We start from the raw sequence: 21273 nt of genomic DNA, 5'->3' as shown, positions 1-21273 counted from the left end.
GTAGTAACATGACGCGTGATAAACTCGGATATTGTACGTAGTACAGCCAACATATATGAAGTCTAGATTTATATTCAGTTTCATTTATTTGAACCTATCCTCGCGTCTAGATCTATAAATAGAACATTGCATACGTCATTATGATTAGGAGGGGTTACCTCCAGAATGTCTGTAGATCTAGACGATATAATAAGCCCATGGTTGTTTGAAACCCAACTGGGCAGTAGGACTTTACATGCAGAATTATTTACTTTAGCTGTCTTGGACTCATCATGTTTTTCATGAAATACAGGTTCTGGCAATCATAACGTAGATACCACGAGGAGTTCTAGATTTAATTAGAGTCGCTCTGTCACAGAGATGAAAGGGAAGACACGTGGATACACGTACATGTGCAGCTGTCTGTCTGCCTGTCTAACCACCCATATGTTCGTCGGCAGACTGTCCCTCATTTGTTGGTTGAGTTGTTTGTTTGTCTGTCTGTCTGATTAAGGAACCACGTACTACACAATCGCCATTAATCATCCTACTATTGATAAAGAGAGTTTAAATTGTTACCGCTATTTTATCAGAAAGTGCTGAAGGGATTCTTATCAAATTTCACATGTAGGTTCCCCTAGGGCCCTAGTTGTGCATATTGTATTTTGGGACCGATCGATGAACAAGATGGCCGACAGGCCGCCATCTTGGATTTTGATAGTTGATGCTTGTTACCACTATTGCTAAGAAAGTACTGAAGTGATTCCTCTGGGATCCCTTGTATATGAATATTGTGTGAATCTTTGTAATAATACCGGGTATGAAACATTTCAATGGAATCAACCACATGTATTGTAACTTTTGCTTGGCATTTTTATGGTCACTTAACACAAGATATCTAATCAATTCAATTTACTACAGAAATATCTTCATAATTACAAATCAGAGGCGATAATACACATGCAACGTCATTTGTGTTCATTTATGGGTCGATGCATCCTCGATAATCCAGGGGTTCCGATCACTTACAGTCTCTACACCTCTGGACCATCTCATTAAAATTGGAGGCAGCTGAACGGAAAACAGTTATAAAATTTTTACAACTAATTACAGGAAATTGAAATCACCAGGGACTGTGAAAATAAAGCATACTCATTAAAATGATTGAAAGTATAGACGTCAATCGCCAAATAAATAATGTAACCCTAGTACATGCACACTATCTTGTATCTATTGTAAACCGAGATACGTGTTATTTCTCTTTTACTGTATAACATTAAATATTTGTGAGTACTTTCTTTCATTGTTTGGAACTTTCAAAGCATTATTATTCGCGGTTGGTAGAGGGAATAGCAATAACAAAACTTAACCTTCACAATTAACGTGACGCTACCCAAATTGGAACACTTTTTGATGATAATTGTGAAAAATTTCTAACATGTGCATACATCAAGATTTTTCTCTTAACTTTCACAAATAGATGCCTTCAGGTTTAATTTCATGATTCGTTTCCTCGTGAGCAGTGCATATATTTTTAAATAGAGAGCTTGAAGCATGCCCGTTCCAGCCCTGTGTTTCAGCAGGTTCGAGTACCCAAAATGGAACGCCTCCTAAATATAATTTGATTAAAAAATGTATAGACATTCCAAAACATGTTTGAATTCATTAAAGGAATATTTATTTAGTCACATGTCTGTCAAAAATATCCCGTTGTACGTTTGTTTTTCTTGTTTTAAAATATATGGTGTTTTTAGGGTTGTCGCACGACGTTATATCCCGGATTTTTTCACAATTGCATTATTTTCGTTTTTAAATACAGATAATAAGCATCTTGAAAGAAAATGACATCTAAAAATTGTCACAGTTACTATTCAGCACCTTAATTTTTGTTCAGGACAGTGATTGGTGGTTTAGATTGTACACGGAAAATTCTGTATCACATTTTTAAAAGCGTTTCATTTTGGGTAGCGTTTCAATTTGGGTAGTATCACGTTAGTTGTTTTCTTGGTATTCCAGGTTCCAAAGCAACCACGAAAACACAACGAACATTTTGACACAACGAAAATTTTATGTTATATAGTATGTTGAGAGAAGAACGCTCACAAAGGTCTACTACCAACAGTATACAATGAAAATATAACAAAATCACCACAACTATAATTTCAAACATTAAATCGTTATGTAATATTTGCTTCGGTTTGGTATATAAAGTAATCTGTCATGTGAATATTCATAAAGAAAATAAACAATAAATAAGCAATCTCCTATTGGTTTTGATAAACATTTTATACGTAAAATATGAAAATAAAATTTACAAACAATAAAAATTAAAAAAAAAAAAAACAAAAAAAACAAAAAAAAAACAACGTTAAATGTTCAACAAAAAAAATATATCTAAATTGATACAGAAAAATACGATCAAACATGGACGCTCAACAGAGCACAATTGATTACTGAAATCCTCCAAAATATCACAGAATCTCGATAATTGATAAAGAAAAAATACAAACAAACATGGAAGTTCAATCAACAAAGTACAATTGGGTACTGGAATCCTCTAAAATATAACAGAATTTCGATAATTGATACAGAAAAATAGTAAATACGAACAAACATTGACGTCCAACATAGTGCAATTCATTACTGAAAACCTCTAAAATATTACAGAATCTCGATAATTGATACAGAAAAATACGAACAAATATGGAACTTCAACATAGTACAATTGAAATTCTCTAAAATATCACAGAATCTAAATAATTGATATAGAAAAATACGAACAAAAATGGAAGTTTAACAATATACAAATGATTACTGAATTCCTCCAAAACATCACAGAATCTCGCTTTGATTGATAAAAAACCTGAGTGATAGTCAAATTTTAAACACCCGTTGCACATCTTTGAATGTTTTATATTTTATAAAAAAACACCTCATAATTATTACATTGTATTATATTTGAACAGCGTTGCCGGTCACCATAAAACGTTCTCAGACAGATTTGTTACTCAAGTCTATGTAAAATCATTTTCTAAAAAAATATGTCTGAGAAAAGTTTAATGTTGCTGCTCTCTGAATTTGATTTGACGACATTCCATAACTTAACACTTACAAGATAAGTGTTTCCTGTAAGTAACATTGAGTAACAATTTTCATGAAACAACTTCTATGTGTGATATCAAAGTTGCATTATTTATGATGTTAGAGAAATTTGAGAGCACAGCAATGGAATACTTGGTGGTGTTATCATTATATTCTCAATTTAATTTGTCCCTTTTTATTCTATAGAACAATCTTTAGATTGCATGTATCTATGTGGATGTTTTAAAGCAACACTGCTCATATATTGCAAAAGTTAGAATATTTTGAGAGTATAACGTAATTCATGGGATATCCAGTAAATACATATGGGCATAACATTTCATTTATAAACAGCAAGAACATTTAATGAAATTTGATGGTTATATGCATGATGCATCATCACAGAGATATTCGCCTGCCTTGATCAGAGTGCAGAATGTTATGAGTGAAACTGTAGAATTGTACGAAAGTGTAGGCATTGAACTGGACCCATTAAAGCTGTTTGGTTAAACAAAACACTTAAGATTTAAATTAAAATTCCTGAGTTAACATTTTCGCAAATCATATTATCTTCAACAGATCAGAATTACATTGAAGTTAGAAATGCATAAAAGTACAATCTACTTCCGTTATTCGGTTTCTCGTATGTTCTCATTTTTTTGGTTCTTTTAAACCTTAGAAGTTTCCAAGCCATTGTTTGAAATAGGCGGAAACACTGGTGCATTTGGCTGGGTTGAAGTACCAGCGCCACCTAGTGGAGGAAGATGATTTTGATATAACTCTGACTCGCTAGGGTACGCTGGGGGTGCCGTGCTCGGTGTTGTATGTTCCTGATAAGCTGGTGGCTGTGGAAAAGCTCCTGTTGGATTTGTGTACTGAGTGTTCCCCATCGGGTACCCCATAGTCTGTGTCTGTGTTGGATAGGCGTTCGTGGTCCAATTCATATGAGTACTTACTGGAAACAAATTTTATAAAAAAAAACTGTTTATATTTATGAAATATTCCTTATGTTATAAATATAATATCATGTTTTAATAAATCTTATGTAAAAAAAATTGTTTTCAATTTGTATTGGTAAAAAATAATTATTCAAACAGGTGTTGATGTTATACCATTTTTGTTATTGTTTTAAGAATTAAACACGTAATAACAAAAAATGCTGAGCAATTATTATAATTTGACCTGTTATACACGCCATTGATTACCGAGACATTAATTAAGTTCAGTTACATAAATTTACAGGAATATCTGTGGCATACCATACGACACATTGGTGGTTCCTTGTACGTTTGTGGTCCTGTGTACGTGTGTGGTGCCTTGTGCGTTTGTGGTCCTGTGTACGTGTGTGGTGCCTTGTTGAAGTGGGGCTATAACCCGTCCCCTGTTACCAATGTTTTTCTTGTTTATACAGACAACTAAGACAATACAGGTCACTACTAAGGCAATGAAGATCAGACCTCCTGTAACACAGCCGATAATGACACCAGTCCTGAAAATATGATTATAATCTTAAAGATAAATATACCTATTGTGCATGATACTCATCACAAATGATATTTTACATGTGATACTTATTACAAATGACAAATGACATTTGATACAAATGACACTTATTACAAATAACACTTATTACAGATAACACTTATTACAAATGACAAATGACGCTTATTACAAATGACATTTATTACAAATGACGTTTATTACAAATGACTTTTATTAAAAATGCTAATGACACTTATTACGAATGACAAATGACACTTATTACAAATGACAAATGACACTTATTACAAATGACACTTATTACAAATGACGTTTATTATAAATGACTTTTATTACAAATGACAAATGACACTTATTACAATTGACGTTTATTACAAATGACACTTATTACAAGTGACGTTTGTTACAAATGACACTTATTACAAATGACAAATGACTTTTCTTACAAATGACACTTATTACAAATGACGTTTATTACAAATGACTTTTCTTACAAATGACGTTTATTACAAATGACAACTGACACTTATAACAAAATGACGTTAATTACAAATGACGTTTATAAAATATGACACTTATTACAAATGACACTTATTGCAAATGACACTTATTACAAATAACACTTATTACAAGTGACGTTAATTACAAATAACTTTTATTGCAAATGACAAATGACACTTATTACAAATGACAAATGACACTTATTGCAAATGACACTTATTACAAATGACGTTTATTACAAATGACACTTATTACAAATGACGTTTATTACAAATGACAACTGACACTTATTACAAATGACACTTATTACAAATAACACTTATTACAAGTGACGTTAATTACAAATGACTTTTATTACAAATGACAAATGACACTTATTACAAATGACAAATGACACTTATTGCAAATGACACTTATTACAAATGACGTTTATTACAAATGACACTTATTACAAATGACGTTTATTACAAATGACTTTTATTTCAAATGCTAATGACACTTATTACGAATGACAAATGACACTTATTACAAATGACAAATGACACTTATTACAAATGACACTTATTACAAATGACAAATGACACTTATTACAAATGACACTTATTACAAATGACGTTTATTACAAATGACTTTTATTACAAATGCTAATGACACTTATTACGAATGACAAATGACACTTATTACAAATGACACTTATTACAAATAACACTTATTACAAATTACGTTTATAACAAATGACTTTTATTACAAATGACAAATGACACTTATTACAATTGACGTTTATCACAAATGACACTTATTACAAGTGACGTTTGTTACAAATGACACTTATTACAAATGACACTTATTACAAATGACGTTTATTACAAATGACTTTTATTACAAATGACAACTGACACTTATTACAAATCATAAATAACACTTATTACCAATAACACTTATTACAAGTGACGTTAATTACAAATAACTTTTATTGCAAATGACAAATGACACTTATTACAAATGACAAATGACACTTATTGCAAATGACACTTATTACAAATGACTTATTACAAATGACACTTATTACAAATGACGTTTATTACAAATGACAACTGACACTTATTACAAATGACACTTATTACAAATAACACTTATTACAAGTGACGTTAATTACAAATGACTTTTATTACAAATGACAAATGACACTTATTACAAATGACACTTATTACAAATGACAAATGACACTTATTGCAAATGACACTTGTTACAAATGACGTTTATTACAAATGACACTTATTACAAATGACGTTTATTACAAATGACTTTTATTACAAATGCTAATGACACTTATTACGAATGACAAATTACACTTATTACAAATGACAAATGACACTTATTACAAATGACACTTATTACAAATGACAAATGACACTTATTGCAAATGACACTTATTACAAATGACGTTTATTACAAATGACTTTGATTACAAATACAAATGACACTTATTACAAATGACAAATGACACTTATTACAAATGACACTTATTACAAATGACACTTATTACAAATTACGTTTATAACAAATGACTTTTATTACAAATGACAAATGACACTTATTACAATTGACGTTTATCACAAATGACACTTATTACAAGTGACGTTTGTTACAAATGACACTTATTAAAAATGACGTTTATTACAAATGACTTTTATTACAAATGACAACTGACACTTATTACAAATGACACTTATTACAAATGACGTTTATTACAAATGACTTTTATTACAAATGACAACTGACACTTATTACAAATGACACTTATTACAAATGACACTTATTACAAATGACACTTATTACAAATGACAAATGACACTTATTACAAATAACACTTATTACAAGTGACGTTAATTACAAATGACTTTTATTACAAATGACAAATGACACTTATTACAAATGACACTTATTACAAATGACACTTATTACAAATGACGTTTATTACAAATGACACTTATTACAAATGACGTTTATTACAAATGACAACTGACACTTATTACAAATGACACTTATTACAAATGACACTTATTACAAATGACGTTTGTTACAAATGACGTTTATTACAAATGACGTTTATTACAAATGACTTTTATTACAATTGACAACTGACACTTATTACAAATGACACTTATTACATGTGGCGTTTATTACAAATGACACTTATTACAAATGACGTTTATTACAAATAACTTTTATTACAAATGACAAATATTACAAATGACAAATGGCACTTATTACAAATGTCACTTATTAGAAATGAAATTTATTACAAATGACGTTTATTACAAAAAACACTAATTAAAAATGACAAACGACTCTCATTACAAACGACTCTCATTACAAATGACTCTTATTACAAATGATTCTTATTTCAAATGACACTTATTACAAATAATACTAATAATACCTATATTACAAAACCTACGTATTCAACAGATAATACTCATAATAGATATAAATAATAGTTAACACAAATTCAATTTTATATCAAATATTTCGTATAACACATACTTTCCAATATAACTGATAGATAAAACAGATCAAATTTTAAACAATTCAAGCTTATGTCAAGTAATACGTATCACAAATTATACAGTGTACGTATTGCAAATAATGTTTATTGGCTTTTAGCTAACTAGTTCAAAATGCAACAAAAAGAAAGAAAAAGATTTTGAAATTATAATTTGGTTTGAAAATAAGAAGGCTCATCTAAAGTAATGACTAGACCAGTTCATTTCGAAAATTTCAGGAACGACTGAGTTAAGAAATTTCTGTCAAGATCTAAATTCGACCAACATCATTTTGAAATTATAATTTGGTTTGAAAATAAGAATGAATTATCATCATATTACTGAAATAAAGAACATTAATTTTGTTTATATATGCCATTATGACCTTTAATTTTGTCCCTTTTTTTCTGGACATTTATTCCATGAACATGGCGAACATGATATAGCAAGCATTCACATTTTGACTTTTTGACTCATAAATTATTTCACGAAAAAAGACCCGGACAAAGAAGATTTTTTTTTAATATATCCATAAATCCAATGAAAAATAAACAATTACACAAAAATAAACAAAAACGTCAATGTTGAGATTTGCAATTTACATTTGAACCGCCCTGTTTTTTTGGGGGTTTTTGCGGACCGACTTCGTCATCTAAATATATTTTCTCCACGTAGTAATAACATCATTATATATGATGTGTCCTGATATGACGTTAGGCGAAAACCGGTACAGAATTTGTGTTCATGGTGATTTAAATATAAGGAAGTACGAGTTTATGTATATGTTACTATGGCGTTTTGGGGCTATAGGGTACCCATAACGTATGTGTACATGTGAGATCGAATGGGTTGGAAGAAAAAAGAAAAGTAACAGTAAATGGGAGAATATTTCACTATGGAATTATTGTAACTATTATGCTGGCATTGATCTCTTAGTTCTCATCTTTGAGAAAGAGAAAAAAAGAAAGAAGAAGAAGAGAAGAAAAAAGTTAGTATCATATAAATACGCACCAGTCCTCGTCGGATTCACAACACTGGCGACTATATATCATCCCACAACAACCATGTTCACAGTAGGCAAAGAAAGTCTCGTCATCTGTCGCAGCATTGTACTCATAACAATATTCATGGTCCCATAAAACTCCTACAAACAATAACTTAATCTATTACTTCTCCTATCATTAATATTACAGTTAGCTCATATGTTAGCCTCACTCGGAATGCCTCCGATCTAAATGAAGTATATTATGTGTTTCATCCGAGGACTTACGATTGACGGTAGCTTAGAACATTTTTAGAATTCCATGATGACAAAAATAAATATATCAAAACAAAATAAAAAATATGGTTTGAATATTATGTAAATAAATTCCTTTTACTAAAGCATTAGTTGGTGCAATTAAGCGTTGAAGATTCTCACAAAAGTTTGCAAACAAAATTTATTTCATAACCCGATGAAATTAAAAAATAGTGACTTAAATGCTTATAATTAATTTTCCAGGCTACTGTATACAATGAAATATGTTCTCAAGGACGATTCCATTGATTTTTCCAAGGTATTATTTTTTTCCAAATCAATACGCAACGCAAATGTTTCTATTGTGACGTCACGATAACGTTGGATCTCCGCGCCATTCCCGGATTTTTTTTTCGTCGTGGAATGCAAAAAATGAATAGGCCAATCAGTAAGCTCGAAACAAAGAAAATATAATCATTTAAGCATTGATGTCACTATTCTTTAATTTTATCGGGGTATGAAAAAAAAATTGTTTGCAAACTGTGTGAATCCGCGTAGTGCATTCTCACAAAAGTTTGCAAACAATTTTTTTTTTCATACCCCGATAAAATTAAAAAATAGTGACATCAATACTTATAATTAATTTCATACTATATTTGATAAAATGAAGTATGTTTAAATGTACCATTATAGTGGTTTTTCAAGGGATTCTTTTTTCCGGATCAATACGCAACGTCAATGTATCTATTGTGACGTCACGATAGCGTCTGGGTTTCGCGCCATTCTCAGTTGGTTTTTTTTCATAGTGGTATGCAAAACAGTATATGCGTTGTGTTTTCATGTCTGGAAAATTTGCATTTTCGTAGAATGTTATAAATATTGATTTCAATAAGCTTTTTGATTGGTTTAGATATGTTTTTTATTATGTTTTGTTATTATTCCATATTGTAAAAATGACGTCATAGTTTATAACTTCGACTCCGATAGCGATATAACATAATACGAATAGAGTGTATTCTTATCTTAGCGATATATCCACAGTACAGCTTTTGAGTTATTATATATATAACAAAACTAATTTATTCTCTAAGGTTGTCCAATAAGCAGTCCATTCTGATGCGTTGTTGTATTTTATATTGAATACACATGGTAGAAAATCAATTAAGCCGGATACGTGCCATAAACGTGAAAAGAATTTCTAAAAACATCATGTCTTGATACCCTAATTTAAAAAAAAATCAGAATTATAAAAGATTGTGTGATTGGATGAACATGCAATCACTGCAATCATTCAATTTATATCAGAATCATGGATGGATCAATGGGCTTATTTTAAAATGAAGGTTTAAGTCCTATATATGGACCGGGATTTGTTTCGTTGGTATATACAAAGAATATGAATTTCTGTTTTGTCACAAGCATTAACAATCAACTTTCATCACATGTTTGTCAATCAGACCGGATATCATTGAAGAAGCTACTTGTCAACGCGAAACAAATAAAATACTTTTCCTTTAAAAGTCGACTTGACTTCCTATGATGCTATTCATGCCCAGATACTATTTACCGATTAGAACAGAGTAGACACAAAATATACATACTAACACAAACATCGACTGAATATAAAACATACACTAATCGTAACGGAAAAGAATTTACTTACCTAGTTCTTGTAGGAAAACGACACACACAGCTAGTGCTAACTGCGCCATTTTGGTTAGCTGTGGGGATCTACAACATACCTATCTGTTAGAAGGGTCATTAAATTGGTTCTAGACTAAAGGTCTATTGATTATAAGGATGGTGTAGTTTTACAAAGCATAAACACATCCTTAGCTAATCAATGGTTAATACACGGACATACCTTTGTATAGTGCACACGTACCTATACTATTGTAATAGCATAACGGTAGGCATTGCATAGCTTTTGTATAATAAAGGAAGTAAATATTTAAGAATTGGTATCACTATTTTTAAATTGATCGGGGAATGAAAAATTGATTGCAAACTGTTTGAACCCGTGGTGTGATAAAAAAGGACTTGCTAATCAGAAAGCCAGATTTAGATTTAAAACAAAGAAAAAATCATTGTAAAATCATTGCAAAATAAATTTTAATTTCATTTATGGTTTGATATAGTGTTTTAGCATTTTTAAATTTAAAAAATACGGTCTGTGTCACTCAGCTGATGTGGCATGCGTCTTTGGCACAGTCGGTAGAGCAGCAGTTTTTTTCAAACAGGAGATCCGGGTTCGATTCCTGGTCGGAACCCTCGACAGGAATCATATGTGTATTAAACCCAGTTATTCTACATTGTCGCTCAACTAAACAATCCACGCTGGTGGTATATGGGTCTCGTATTTCTTCGATGGCGAAAACTTTGACAAATAGAGGGAGGAGTGGTGTGGTATTGGACTGGGTCGATCATCAGTGATCAGGTAGCTCAGCTGTTGAGCATTTGGCTAGTCTTCACAGGTCCAGGTCTTGCCGCAACATTTTCTCCTCTCCTGTTACAGTAAAGGTTTGTGACAAAACATGTATGATATACTATTTAATCGACAAAAATTAAGTGTTTGTATCTATATTCTATGTTTGTTCTAGTTCTATAATGCATATGATCTTATATATATATGTTCAATAATTTTCATAAAGACGAACCACTTTCAATGTTATTCGCCACCAAATTATTAAATATCAAATTTTCGCCCGGTCACAACTTAGGAGGGTGTTAGAATTGTACCTGCTGAACCTTATTGTACGATATCGTAAAAGGCGATTATGAATATTTAGCTCCAAAGAATAACGGATAGATATATCATCAGGTGATGTGAATCTAATATATCTAAATGTTTTTTCTTCATTTCTTTAATTCATTTTAAATATCACTAGATGATATGAATATAATGTGATCAAAATGTTAAGCTAAATATTCAGTAAATCTGAAGAACAGTTGTTCCTTTCATCGGTTAATATCAGAACTGAGACAAAAAGTAAGATTAAAATATGGAACCAGATGCTTCAAAACAAGTGAGAAAAACCCAGGGCCTTCGACACAGCGCACGGTGACGAACGTTCAGCTCAAGGCAAAAAGTTGGGCGATATCATTGGAAACATTAGAAAGTAGACAGTTGTAGTTGTAGACATATATACAAAGTGAAACCATTATCAAGTGAGTATACATAGGTCACGATTTAAGTTGGAACATGATTGACATGCCCCATCATAACAGAAAGATTAACAAAATAAAACGAAGGCAAAACCTGGTTCGTGATTTTTTAAAATTTTATTACAAACATAAATGTCGTATAAAACAATCAAAACAATAGTTACTTAGAGAGAAATCAATATGAATATCGGGCCCTCTCCACAAACCACCCAACCCCCATCTTCCATTTAACGATGGCAAGTTGTCATTCTCTCATGTATATTATGTATTTAACTCGCCTTCAGTACTATCTAGGATTTCCCAATATTTGTATCCGGTACCATCTAGGATTTACCAATTTTTGTATCCGGTGCTTTCTAGGATTTACCCATATTTGTATCCGGTACAATCTAGGATTTATAATATTTGTATCAGGTACAATTTAGGATTTACTAATATTTGTATCCGGTACCATTTAAGATTTACCAATATTTGTATCCGGTACCATCTAGGATTTACCAAAATTTGTATCCGTAACCATCTTAAGATTTACCAATATTTGTGTCCAGTAACTTCTAGGATTTACCAATATTTGTATCCGGTACCATCTAGAATGAAAAAATACTTGTATCCGGTACCATATTGGAATTTCCAACATTTGTATCCGGTACCATCTAGAATACAAATAAAACACAATCCACACAAATATATTTTCAAACATTAAATCGTGTTGAAGGATTTCTACGGGTAATATTTGCTTCGGTTTGGGATATATACATGATATAATGGTAGTATAAGAATATTATACATATAGATGTATTTATAAAGGAAAGAAACAAGATATAACAAAAACTACTAACAATGGTAAAAGTGCATTGTATGTAAAATATAATAAATTTACAAACTATAACAATTTAAACAAAAACAAAGTAATGTGTTCAACAATAAAAATTATCTTAATTGATACAGAAGACATAAGGAATAAATAAGAAATTTCGATATAGTACAAATGATTATAGTACAATCTTCCCAAATATCACAGAGTCTCGCTTTGGATAATTAAATACGTGTTGCAGAAAGACATTTAAGTTAACACCAGGCAGACGGTCTCATATATATTATGTTAAACTTTCAAAGTTCGACTTTTTGATTATATTCATTTTGAGTAGCAGAATTTTGACTGCAAAAATTGCTAAAACTCCATAACTTCATACTTGCAACATACGCATGTGACCACAAATCTAGGTAACCTAGGAAACAAAATTTATGAAAACATTTCTATAGGTGATAAAAGTGGGATTTTTATGAAGTTTGAGTAAATGAAGAGCACTATTATTGAAGACCACCACAACTATGTTAGTATTATCTGGTGTTTAAATGATGAATTGATCAAAGGTTTCTAGAGTTGGTGATTACCTTTTGTTATTCTGGTAAAACGTACACAATGATAATACCTTGAAAAGACTGGAATATTGTAATATCGTAATAGTGGTGACGTCATTCAGAAGACTTAAGTCTCAGTATCAGCATACAATTACATTCTATAGAACAAAAGTTAAGATTACAGGGATATTGCAAAAAATAACATTTTGTAAGTATAAAATACTTTATGGGATACATACATGTAAATATTGGCCTAAAGTTTTATTTGTAAACAACAAGAAAATATAATGACGTTGTGATGGTTCATGATCACAGAAATATTCTTCTGTCTTGAGCAAAGTGCAGAATATCATCAGAGAAACAGTTTTTTAGAATTGAACGAAAATGTAGACATTGAACCGGAACCACTTATTATAATAAGCTCAATGGTATAAAAAACAGTGTTCACGTTACACTTTTTTATATCATTATATTAAAAAAATAAGAAATATAGTGAAAATTAATGTTTGAAATGTAAAAAAAAAAAATATTTTGCACTTAAAAGTCCTATCCCATCTCCCAATTTCTCTTTTCGGTTTCTTGCTTTATTGATTCCTTTATTTCTTTTAAACCTTAGAAGTTTCAAATCCACTGTGTGACATAGGCGGAAATACTGGTGCACTTGGCTGGGTTGAAGAACCAGCGCCACCTTGCGGTGGAGGATGATGATCTTGATATAACTCTGACTCGCTGGGGTACGCTGGGGGTGCTGTGCTTGGTGTCGCGCGTTCCTGATAAGCTGGTGGCTGTGGAAAAGCTCCTGTTGGATTTGTGTACTGAGTGTACCCCATCGGGTACCCCATAGTTTGTGTCTGTGTTGGATAGGCGTTCGTGGTCCAATTCATATGAGTACTTACTGGAAACAAATATTGTAAAAATCTTTGCATTTATGAAATATTCTTTACATTATAAGCATGATAGTGTGTCTTGATTTCATCAAACAGGTGCCGATTTTAAGAGCAATGAGATATAAGCGATCGAAACATCGATTTTAATTGAACAAAACATAGACGCATTATATACAAGTACTTAAATGTAGACTCAATGTGGATTACGCCAAAATCTGTCGAATGGTTGATTAAAAAACCAAATAAATATACCACTAAAATCTTGTTTTGAGGACAACAAACATCAAAATGAAATGACAAGCAAATATTATAATTCGAGTTTATCGATATGCACTAGTTGGTAAATGGACTAATTCACGTACAATGTGATGCCTGATAAAGTGTATACGTGATTGTTGTTTCTATTGGTGACGTTGAAAGAAGATATTCCGATGTCATTTCAGCGGGAACATTGCAAAGAATTACGTCCTATCACCACTGGAGAAACTAGTCCCGCACAAACGTTATCGAGTATCATGTGTTACATAAATTACCATGACATTATCTAGGTTCAATTGCGCTGATCTTTATTTTACATAAAGTTACAGGAAAAGAGCATACCATACGGCACATTGGTGGGTCCCTGTACGTGTGTGGTCCCGTGTACGTGTGTGGTTCCTTGTTGAAGTGGAGCTATAACCCGTCCCCTGTTACCAATATTTTTCTTGTTGATACAGACAATGCAGACGATACAAGACACCAATAAGCCCAGGAATATCAAGCCACCTATAACACAGCCGATAATGATACCAGCCCTGGAAAAATAATTACACTTTTATAAGATCGATATACTAATTAGAAATGATACTTATTACAAAATTAATTATACTTAACTTATTACAACTGATGCTTTTAGCAAATGATTACAGATTGTAAGGTTTATATTACTTTTTACAAATAATACGAAATACAAATGATATTTATGACAAATTGATACTTATTACAAATTGATACTTATTAAAATGATACTTATTTCATATGACACCAATTACAAAGTTTACTTAATGAATCTATATATATTATAGTTTGCAGACCGAGTCTGTCATCTAAAAGTATTTTCACACATAACGTACATTTAATGGTTATGTCATTATATTTGGTGGTGCCCTAATAAGAGGCTAATAGAAAGTCATTATATAACTTATTGAATTAATGTGCGTAGTGATTAAAGTATGGGGGTTTGTGTTTATGTACGAGTAGATGTGGAAGTCTCTTCTAAATATGACCTTTTATGTACTCAAAAGGTATGTGTGCAAGCGATATTGAATGGGTTGGGGTGTAAAGGAAAGACTAATGATAGCGAAAGGGAAAGGTTTTGTATATGTCATTGTTGTTATTGTTAACAAGGGCGAGGCAAATAGTGTTACAGAAGAAGGTCTGAAAGTAAAGAAAAGAAGTATGTGAACGCAGTAAATGTTAAAATTATGTGCAAGATACACAGGTATACATGTACATATGCAGGGCCCTAACATAACATTTCTTAGCTTTGTGGAATTTCCTTAATTTAAAATTCTTCATAGGAAAGCATTACATATTTTAAGGAAGCGATCCTTATTCATGTTTTCCCATTAACTTCTGTAATGCTTTCAAATAGGCAATTGTTAGTTAAAGAATTCCTTAAAGTTAAGGAATGTTCATGAAAGTGGGCCATGATGATTGTGAAGGTAATTGTAGGGGACATTGTGTCAGGGTTCTGTGTACCAAATTTTATAAAAATCTATCAAGTAGTGTAGGTGGAGTTCGCAGGACAAAATTGTTTCTACAGACAGGCATACGGACGGACAGACGGACAACCCGATTCCAGAATAACCCCTTAATGTCGTTGCGGGGGTATAAAATGAAGTCAGTATAATGCATACTCACCAGCCGTCGTATTCACAGCACTCTCGATCATACTCATACCCGCAACATCCATAGTCACAGTAAGCATAGTACGTCTCCCGCCCTAGCAGATAACTGTACTCATAACAAAACTCATGGTCACTAACAGCACCTACAAAATAATCAAATCAATTACTTATACGAGTTTAGGTTCACCAAGAACGCCTACAAAATAATCAAATTAATTACTTATACGAGTTTAGGTTCACCAAGAACGCCTACAAAATAATCAAATTAATTACTTATACGAGTTTAGGTTCACCAAGAACTCCCACAAAATAAGGAAATCAATTACTTATACGAGTTTAGGTTCACCAAGAACGCCTACAAAATAAAGAAATCAATTACTTATACGAGTTTAGGTTCACCAAGAACGCCTATAAAATAAGGAAATCTATTACTTATACGAGTTTAGGTTCACCAAGAACGCCTACAAAATAAGGAAATCAATTACTTATACGAGTTTAGGTTCACCAAGAACGCCTACAAAATAAGGAAATCAATTACTTATACGAGTTTTAATGGCTATTATGAATACTAGCAGTTTCAGGGAATATATCAAACCTATGTTGTATATCCACAAACACAAAGAAAAGATTTATGATCCCTCAAACTTATAAAATCTTCTAAATATTATATATATATACCACATGCCTTTACCAAAAACATCGGTTGGGTTATATTTACAAAAATCAAATGACCAGATGTCGTAGACAAATCATTTTTTCCAAAGATTCAAAGCTGTACTGTACATTGCAGTTGATCCAGATTATTCCGTTTAAAATTATTTTGCTTCCAATACGCATTTGCATTAGCAAATTGTATTGATTAACCCATATCGTAAATAATGACGTCATAATTTGTAAATTACAATAAGAATTTTGATTTGCAAATTTTCATAATTATCCAATGCCGTGAATAATGACGTCATAATTTGTAACTTCGTTTCTGATGGAGATATAACGTAATATAGACAGAGTGTGGTATAATCGTAGCGATTTATCCATATAACATAAAACTTTTTTGTGTCATTATATCCATAATATAAATAATCTATTCAAATAAATTGCCAATTGATCAGTCCTTTTAGATGCGCTGTTATATTTTATATTGAATATGCATGGTAGAAGATCAATTAACCTGGTTACGTGCCAAGGCATGAATAACATTCTTGGAAGAGAACAATGAAGGGAGTTACAAAGAATATTATAATATTTCATGTAATTTTTTATTCTGTAATTTAAATAAAAAAGCAAATCGGGATTATGAAGGGTGGTGATTGGATGAGTAAGTAAATCATACATTCATTGGATTCAAATAAGAATCATGGATGGATCAATGGACTATTATTATAAATGAATGAAAGAAATCTTAAGACTCTCGGAAGTTTACGTCCTATATATTGACCGGGAGGTGTTTTCATTGGTATATATATATATATAGAATATGAATTTGAGTTTACTTTCAAACATTAACAACTAACTTTCATCACACATATTAACTAATCATACCGCTTTTTCGTCAAGAAAGTTACCTGTCGACATGAATATGACAAAGTACATTTCCTTTAAAACCTCAACTTAATGATGACCTATGTTATTCATACGAATTAACGAGTACAACTGAGTAAACACTAGACTTGAGTAAACACAAAGACTAACAGACAGTTCGACTTTATATAAAACACACATCAGTCGTAACAGAAAAAAATATTACTTACCCAGTATTTGTAAGAAGACGACACACACAGCTAGTGCTAACTGCGCCATTTTGGTCAGCTGTGGGGATTTACAACATGCCTGTTATAAGGATTAGAAAAGGATTTTACACTTAAAGGCTATTGTCAACATAGGCGGTGTACATGAACACAGCCATATATAGCCAACCAATAGAGTACTAGAGAGCATGACATGTCAGGGCCTATAACGGACTACAGGTGTACAGATGTTTAATACACATCTGTCTTATACTAATGGAATATAGCATATAAGTTACTATATATCTTCTGAAGAACTATAAAGGAGGTAAATGTTAGGCAATATTAATTATTATTCCGACATTATTACGTAAAAGATCTATAATTATTTCCATTGTTATCAATTATCTTTGGTTTAAGTTTCTTATTGATTTGTAGATAAATGATTAAGTTTATGGTGTTAATGATATAGTTATATTCGACAAAAAAGTTATGGTTTACTATATATTCGATAAAAAATAAAGATTCTAGTAACTGTATCTTACAACTGTTCTAATGTTAGTATGCTTCAGATATTAAGTGATAGGAAGCTAATGTTATTAATTCCGTTTTGTTACAATTATTCATTTAACTAATTCTGCCACACGTCGACATTAAGTTTATCTGTGTAGAATAATTATTGTATTGTTAAATGATATAAATTTCACATGATTAAAGCATCTTTGATCAAAAAGCTAAGCTGCATTATTTTTTAGTTTCTCTTATTCTGTCAGTATCCATGACTACCAAACAAAATGATAATATTGATAAGTGGCTTAATTTACCTCAAGTTTACTATACAATGACATAAATGAAAACTTTTAAAGATTAAGTAAAGCATGGATTTGTAAAAGAAAATATAACAAAATAAAAATGCAAAAGATCTATAAATAAATTTCTTATATATCACCCTCATAACATATATCTTGTTACTTATTGTCGAGTTGTGAAATGGTGCTCCAACATTGTTCACTTTTGTTGTTTTAAGTGAATATTTGTTTGAACTGTAATGAACTTATCAAAGCCCCTACTCAGTAGCGCAAAAAGAAGATCCACGAAAATGAATATTAAATGCAGCATTATGCCAGATGTGTAAAGTGCCTGTTGACATAAAAAGATATGATATTTTAAATCTTAAATCTGCTAAAACGTAACCTTGATTTGCAAAGAAACTTATCATCAGTGAAGTCGACGTCACGATTGAGAGATTTCATATTACCTTTTCACAGGTATCCTTGGATTTGTAGAATTATGCTATTTGTGCTTGTTGATACACGTAGGCTCCATTTCGTTACACTGACAGTTGAAATATGACTCAATTTCGCTGTTATGTAAGCTGTGTTTGCATGTATCTTGTTGCTCATTTACATAATGCATTTATAGAATGTCTGCCTGTCGGCATGTTGTATTTAGACGACAAAATTTAACGCATTTAAAGCCTCTATAGACTGAATTGCTATATTTGCGATGCTGAATAAAACCTTGACATTTGTCAGTAGCTGGATGTAGGTCGGCGTATCTCTCTGATTCTTAACTATGGTTGTTCGTGTACAAATACCATCCCGTGTCACTATTTCATGATTAGCAGATGGTATAACCCCTTTAAAAATGTGTTAATGAATCCAAGAGCATCTCATTAAAGTCGCTCCATTCAGCAAAAGAGGACAATGCTTGTTGATATTTTGGTATGCACTTATCGGTTTCAGTGTAAAACCCTATGTTATGTTAGCCTACTCATATTACCATGGTTTGCTTTGCATGTAACAATGACAACAATACACTGCAGTACATAGAATGCTGTAAGGCAATACACATGTTGTGAATCTTACCGTACGTACCCGTGATTATAGTAGATACATGTATGTGCACACATGCAATTGCACTTAAAGTCGGTTTCTTATCTTTTGTTACTAAGTTCAAAAAAAACAGAGCAGGGTATGCAATGCAGCATGTGTAGTCATGTAACTCTAACAAGAAATCTAATGACGTGCTAGTTGAATAAGTGTGTATACGATTTAAATCACAATATGCAATGTATAACAGTTATATATTTCTTTTGTAATGAAACAAACCGCTACATAGTTGTCTGGAAGGTAACGATTTAATACCAGAGGACATATGACATCACTTTTGACTGAGTGAAACAGCCATGTATTGTTGGCATGGCAATTTCAGTCAAGGCTATTCTGATTTATTTTATGTTAATAATAATAATTAATTCTGGTATACAACATGTCATTGCTGCCTTTAGATTAGGATTACACTAATTATTTGTATGGCATTTCGTTTTACAATATAAGTGAATAATGTAAATCACACTAGAAATATAAATAGATTACTAATTAATAAGTAAACTTTGTATCTAAGACAATAGTAACCACATATATATAATGCCATTGTGTTTTAATGGTAACCGTTGTTGGATAATGTGATATGTTAAATGATAGACACTCATCGGATACGATAATTGACGAAGCATGAACAAAATGATCTAAACGCTAATGAGGTATTGGTCATTTTACACCACACATTTGTATGGTTGTCATGGTAACCAAGCAACCCTGTATGCACATCTACATGTAAACATAGCCCCCAACATTGCTAAGTTTCATTGAAATTGATCCAGTAAAAGGGGTTGTCCGGGCAAGATTTAGCTACATTAAAACCTGTGTATAGCGATCTAGATACCATAGCCACCAGGAATATGCATGCACGTACACCTAAACCAGGGTCCTAACTGAACATTGAAGACAAGTTTCATAGACATTCCTCCAGACAGATTTTTTTCTACAGACAGACAAGCAGAAGGCTGAACAGAAAAGTATATCCCAAACTCGTTGCTTGGGTGGGGCGTTATAATAAACTGACGCTAACCCAAAATTCTGATTCGTAAATTCACACCCCAATGGAAGCCGAACACTACGGAATGAAAAGTAAAATAGTAAGATAACTCCGAGGAGGTTTTGATAATATGTTGGGACACACACATATAATAACATCTTATATCTCGGTCACCGCGACACCATTTTCGTTTGTCATATTGTAAAAAAACTAAGGACAGTTAGACGTCTTTCTTGGTTGCGTAATGCTGTACCATTTTCAGGAGGTTGCGATATAATTATGTTAATCCTGTGACAGTTTTACTTAAGTTTCTATTGTAATCCAACCAGACATCCTTTTTAACAATTGGTGAACTATGGTCTGAACACAAATGTAGAATTGATCATAAAAAGCCGAGTGTAGAACTAGGAGATTGAAAGATATTATCAGTTTTGACAATATTAGCTAAACACGTCAGCTAACATTAGGGATTGTATGATAATTTCATCACCTTCCTGCAACGTAGATTTGACACCAGTT

The 21273-nt window shown here is 31.8% G+C and overlaps 2 protein-coding genes across 3 annotated transcripts; both read right to left on the bottom strand.

Moving 5' to 3' along the window:
- Positions 1–3013: 3013 nt before the first annotated feature.
- LOC138335191 (uncharacterized) lies at positions 3014–10708 on the bottom strand. Its single transcript, XM_069284172.1, has 4 exons — positions 10508–10708; positions 8619–8751; positions 4320–4549; positions 3014–4015 (listed from the first exon to the last, which is right to left on the bottom strand). Exons 1-4 carry the CDS (start codon positions 10554–10556, stop codon positions 3729–3731), a joined length of 699 nt encoding a protein of 232 aa, XP_069140273.1. The 5' UTR covers positions 10557–10708; the 3' UTR covers positions 3014–3728.
- Positions 10709–12107: 1399 nt separating this feature from the next.
- On the bottom strand, positions 12108–19183 carry LOC138335190 (uncharacterized). 2 transcript variants are annotated; one of them, XM_069284171.1, is made up of 5 exons: positions 19133–19183; positions 17899–17977; positions 16161–16290; positions 14859–15052; positions 12108–14266 (listed from the first exon to the last, which is right to left on the bottom strand). In XM_069284171.1, exons 2-5 carry the CDS (start codon positions 17945–17947, stop codon positions 13977–13979), a joined length of 663 nt encoding a protein of 220 aa, XP_069140272.1. In that variant the 5' UTR covers positions 17948–17977; positions 19133–19183; the 3' UTR covers positions 12108–13976. The 2 variants fall into 2 exon arrangements, with proteins under 2 accessions (XP_069140272.1, XP_069140271.1); XM_069284170.1 differs by lacking the exon at positions 19133–19183 and having other exon boundaries at positions 17899–18055.
- Between the last annotated feature and the right edge of the window lie 2090 nt (positions 19184–21273).

The sequence above is a fragment of the Argopecten irradians genome, chromosome 11 (assembly GCF_041381155.1).
Source record: "Argopecten irradians isolate NY chromosome 11, Ai_NY, whole genome shotgun sequence".
NCBI lineage: Eukaryota > Metazoa > Mollusca > Bivalvia > Pectinida > Pectinidae > Argopecten > Argopecten irradians.
The sequence above is the reverse complement of the archived record's forward strand: the minus strand, read 5'-3'. Positions and strand labels throughout refer to the sequence as shown.